We start from the raw sequence: 5,602 nt of genomic DNA, 5'->3' as shown, positions 1-5,602 counted from the left end.
GAGATGTCGACTTGAACTGTCCTTCCAACTGTCAAATACATAATACCCATTTCTTCGGAACTGACAGACAGATAATAAGGAGAGGGCAAGCCTTCAGTTTTTATGCCCATTTCCAAAATCGGGAATGGGATGACTCCATGGACCAGGCTGTTTTCACTGTGGAGACAGGTAGTCACTCCCAAACACTCTGTAGTCTTTCATAGTTCTTAGTTGGTTTGTAATATTTCCCATAGTCTTCAGTGACAACTATTATCTACTCCTTCATCTTCCGTGTGAATAGACTGCCTTCCCCTAAACCAGGCAGTTCTTCTAATATGTAAAGTTTTCTCACTCTGCTACAGAAGTGACAAGTGAAAAAAAATCCACCCTTGGGAGTTTCGCCTTGCAAATGATGGCTAAGCAAATTACTAGCCTTTTACATGTACTTTGTTTAGTCTGATGGAAGTTGTTTTTATTTTCCTGAAAAGGCCTTAGACCCTGTGAATCAAATGAGACAAAAAGTACCTTCCCAATGGGCAGATGTCTAGATCAAACCTGCTGGAGTGCTTCCTACAAAATTCATCAGCCAAAATGCATCAGTATCAGCGTGTTTCCTCCCTCTAATGTCTGCATTGGCCGTTATATTCTCAACATGCAAATCACATCTTGTGGTCACACATATCAGCGATGTCTTGGAGATTTTTATGTCCTTTTTAACCCTTGGTGTGCAGGTAAGAACTCCAGTGATTATCAGATAGTTTTAAGGAAATTGCTAGTGATGAGTAAAAATGTTGAATATATTTATTATTTAGCTGGTAAGGAAAGCATGGAGTCACAGAAATAATAAGAAACAGGGAGGAATTTTTTTTTTATTTTATTTTTTCTTCCAAGTTCAAGACTGTCTCAAGCCAGTGTTTTGATTTGTTTTCTTAATGGTGGTAGGGATGAGGTGGAATGTTTTCCTGCAATTTTTACAACATCTTGACAGGATAGAAAGCACTGGGGACAAACTGAAATACAGGAAATTTTCTCTATTCATCAGGAAACACATTTTTACTGTGAGGGTGGCTGAGCACTGGCACTGATTGCCCAGAGAAGTTTTGGAGTCTCCATCCTTGGAGATATTCAAATGCTGTTTTCCTGGAAACTGGCTGGAAGTTGGGCCAGATGACCTCCAGAAGTCCCTTCCAAACTCAACCATTTTGTAGTTCTGTGAATTCTGTGTTAGCAGTGTGAAATAGCATAGCACAAATACAAATTAAATTCTGTAGATCTGGCTCTGGTAGCAAGCAATTCCGGACTCTCTAGGACCTTTTCAAAATCATTACATGACAAATATTCACATTGTCTGTGCTGATTTAATCAAAATGAGCCACACAACTCTACATGTTCAGTGTTTGACTTGTAGAACAGCTTAGTGTGAAGATAAATTGCAAGCTCTTCCATTAGGGTGTACTACAGCAGGGAGAGACTTAATAAAGATAGTATCTAGCTGTAAGTGGGAATGAACTATCTGTGAACGTTTAAAGAGCCCTCAACCTTGTATATGCTTAAAAGTAAAAATCAAAAATTGGTAGGAATAGAAAGAGGGATCCAGTGAAGCAGAAGATACAGAAGTGCTAGAAACGTATGTTTTGTCTGAAGTATTGCTCTGCATTTTTTCCAGATGACCCTGTATATATGGACAATCAGGCCCATAGAGAAGAGTATGTTCTGAATGAACATGGAATACTGTATGAAGGAGTTCACAAGCATATTACTTCTCGACCATGGCACTTTGGACAGGTACTTTTTGAAGACTTGTTCAGAAATAGATGTCATCCATACACTGATAAGTGATGCATTATCTGTATTTTTTCAGAAATGTATACTATATTTGTAGTGCAAAGGTTTTTAGGATCAGTCCAGCCTATGCATACATAAAACAAAATGTCTGAAAATCTCATTGTAGCCCAAGTAACTGGAAGGAAGTTTTCTGTAGTAAAATTATGCAGAATGTTCGGGGAACAGGTGAAACAAATATTGTGCTTCTAAAGGAAAATTATTCAAGTGATCAAAAATAAGTAAAAATGACATGGTTTTCCCTTTTGTTTCCATTTGGGCAGATAGACAAACCATTCAGACTACTGGGAGCTGTGCTTGATTTAAAAAAAAAAACAAAACAAAAAACCAGAAAAAAACAAACAAACAAACAAAAAAGAAATGAAAGGGCAGAAGGGGAGAGAGAGCAACTCATATAAGTAGAAAGACTGGATTATTGACAAGAAAGATAGTTTATCAATGACAATACTATGATGCCTATGTTAACCTCTCTTTCCTCAGTTTGAAGATGGGATACTGGATATCTGCTTGAAGATCTTAGATATGGGTGCAAGTTACCATCACGGCTCTGATCGTGACCACTGTTGGCGCAATGATCCTGTGCATGTTAGCATGGTGGTAAATCATATGGTAAGACCTCTAGTGGTGTGAGACCTTTGAATACATCAGGTCATGCTTCATTATATTATGGAAGGACAAACTGCACTGTAATCTAAAACACTGTGGTAAGGTAAAATCCTTTCTGTGCTCAGATTCACAAGAAAAATAAACTTGTAACACTAATCTCTGATGATTTTGAGGCATGCTTAGGATGTGAAGATGTAGTCAGCTCTTTGAAAAGATTGTTTTTCTTTTCTCTTTCTAGATAAGCAGCCATACCACTAACAGTATCATGAAGATTCCAGAAAACAATGATTACCTGAAAGGAACCAAGCCATTTTCCTGGAATGGAAGTGTCCCTATTCTTCAGCAGTGGTACAATGGCAGATGCAGGCCTGTCAGATATGGGTACTGTGGGTCTCTTGCTTCAGTAATGTGCACAGGTATGATATTTCAGTCTGCCCATATCTAGTTTAATCAAAAAAGAGGAGAGAAAACAAGGATCAAAAACCTCTGACTCTAAAAACTACTTGAAGAATATTACTCCAAAGCATTTTACTGGAAAATAAATTGAATATTTTTATCATGCTCCTAAAATAGTGTTTATTATCAACCTATTGCTTTCCTATACAGACTGAAGAACAAGAAAAGCAGTTCTGTCTTTTCTACAACCTTTATACTGTGCAGTTATCAATACTGCTACTTTTATTAAAATACAGAGCAAATGTAGCATCTTGAGTCATAGAATAGTTGGAGTAGAAAGGGACCTTTAAAGGTCATCTAGTCCAACTACCACCATGGAGCCAAAATTTGTGCTTTGGGTGAGGTTTGAAAGATGAGAAAAACACTAAGTTATGAACAGGAAGAAGATCTCTAGCAATGTCTTCTCCAAAACACAAAAGCATCAGGCTATTTTCTCCTTTTACTGCAAAGAATAATAGTGGATTAAACACTACAGGCAAAAGATTTGAGTTCCCAAATTATACCATTTATTTACTGAACCAGCTTGTACATTGAAGACAGATAAATTGAAATCCCATAGATTTGTACCACATTATTTACAAGAAAAAAATGGTGTTTTGTTAATACAGAATCAGGTTAATGATTTCTGAACTTAAAACAGATCTGGTTTTGGTTTTGTTTGGGCTTTTTTGTGGTTTTTGGGTTTTTTTTTGGTTGACTGGTTGGTTGTTTTTCAGGTTTTTTTTTAAGTTGGAAGAGTAACAAGTCATTCCTTTTTACTAGGCTTTTTTCAGACTAGTTTGCAAGAACTAAAAACAAGTTTTGAAGACAGAATCACTGCATCCTAAATTCTGCCTCCAATCCATTCTGTTTCTATAATTGCAAAGTAGGATATACAATAATTATTTATACAATGAGTGAAGGATTTGCCTGATTAATTGTGATTTATAATGACTCATTCATATTTTTTTCTTTCAGTGATGAGGTGTTTGGGAATTCCAAGCCGTGTTGTAACGAACTTCTGTTTTCCATGCTCAACTGAGAATCCTCTTGGTATCAATGAGATTTTTGACTGTACTGGCAAAAATCTGTGTGGCAAAGACAAGCTATGGTAAATAAGAAAAGTGTAAAACTCTTTTGCTCTTTTAAAAATATTTAATGATAGAAAAACTGGTATAAATCTAGCAGATGAATGTATCTCTTTGGTTTCTCTCTTTCTCTGGTGTAGTAAGGCTGTTCAGTTTTCTAATAATACATTTCAAAAACTTGAAATTACTAAAGAGGCAGTCCATTTAATGTATACTTTCAGAAAAGAAAAAAGCAAAGTTTCTTGTGAGAATCCATGCTGGCTGTTTATTCTCAGCTGAAAAATAAGGCTATCAAACTTAGTAGCTGTAAAAGTATGAGGTAGATCATGGGAAATTTTTTTGTGTCCAAATCTCATTTGTGAGACCTTTTAATGAATTTTCTGCCATATCACATGTCAAAAAGATGAGGTCAAACTGAAATACTAGCGTAATGAGGATTGGATTTTAGCATAAAATACTTAAGGGTTTATATTTTGTTAAGCCATTAAAAATATGACTAAGTATATGATTTTCCTCTAAAGAATCAGGAGGAAGGTGTTAGGAAAAGAAACTGTTTAAACAAAAGAACTATCTTGACATGTCATCAACTAAAAGAAGCACATTTTACAATCAGGTCTGTGGGGTTCTGAAGCAAATTTCCAGTCTGAGCAAACAAAACCACTCATGTTCCCAAACATCATTAACACTGTTAAGACATAGAAAGACTTCTGTTGATTAAAATAGTATCTCTGGTATGGTTCTTCTCTGTTATAAGGCATTAAACGTGATAATCCAAGAGATGTCTTCCTTCATCCTACAGGCGATACCACTGCTGGAATGAATCTTGGATGGCTCGCAGAGACATAAATCAGTGCTGTGGTGATTGGCAGTGTCTAGATCCAACACCCTTGGAAACTGGCAGAGGTAACTGTTTGCCATAGTTGTAATCATTTTCCTCATGTTATGTTGTTGAGTTTCTCTACTCAGGTTACACTGCGTTATAACACTTTTGTTCTGTGGCTTAGGTTCAGCTTGCAGTGGTCCTACGTGGGTTCGAAGCATCAGGGAAGGGGAACTGGACTTGGATTATGATGGTCATCATATGTTTTCTCGAGTAAATTCAAATTATGTTGGTTGGCTTTCTCAAAACAATGGCAAAAGAACAAAATTTTTCTGTGACACTTGGCCATGTGGACAGCGTCTAATCACCAAGAGTATTGGCAGTGAGCAATTTGAAGATATCACTGGAGCTTACAAGTATGAACTAGGTATGATGAAAGTATATTAAATGGGCTAGAGGAAATTTTATATGCTAATCATATAAAAATATCAATATAATTTCTCCTGTGTTAAAATGTGTAGAACAATCTGAAACTGTCTTTTTTTCTTTTTCTGAGAGGGAGGAAGGTTCTTTTCTGTTCAAAGATCTTGATTCTTAAACTTATAGTGTTTAGATGATTCAAACAAAGCACAGAGTAATTAGATGCATTTAGGATAGGATAGGATAGGACAGGATAGGATAGGATATTTCAGTTGGAAGGACCTACAACGATCATCTCGTCCAACTGCCTCACACTTCAGGACTGACTAAAAATTAAAACATACTATTAAGGGCATTGTCCATATGCGTCTTTTTAAGATGCTGACAATCATGGGACACAACCCATCCCTCT

At 36.4% G+C, this 5,602-nt stretch overlaps 1 protein-coding gene across 1 annotated transcript; it reads left to right on the top strand.

Moving 5' to 3' along the window:
* Nucleotides 1-589: 589 nt before the first annotated feature.
* Nucleotides 590-5,217, top strand: LOC113967286 (protein-glutamine gamma-glutamyltransferase 5-like). The gene is made up of 7 exons (XM_027682793.1): nucleotides 590-710; nucleotides 1,672-1,764; nucleotides 2,302-2,430; nucleotides 2,666-2,843; nucleotides 3,841-3,973; nucleotides 4,750-4,853; nucleotides 4,955-5,217. The coding sequence occupies exons 1-7, from the start codon at nucleotides 603-605 to the stop codon at nucleotides 5,215-5,217; spliced, it is 1,008 nt and encodes a 335-aa protein (XP_027538594.1). The 5' UTR covers nucleotides 590-602.
* The last annotated feature ends 385 nt before the right edge of the window (nucleotides 5,218-5,602 follow it).

Source organism: Neopelma chrysocephalum, unplaced genomic scaffold (genome assembly GCF_003984885.1).
Source record: "Neopelma chrysocephalum unplaced genomic scaffold, ASM398488v2 Primary Assembly neopelma1_22b, whole genome shotgun sequence".
Taxonomy (NCBI): Eukaryota; Metazoa; Chordata; class Aves; order Passeriformes; family Pipridae; genus Neopelma; species Neopelma chrysocephalum.
The sequence above is the reverse complement of the archived record's forward strand: the minus strand, read 5'-3'. Positions and strand labels throughout refer to the sequence as shown.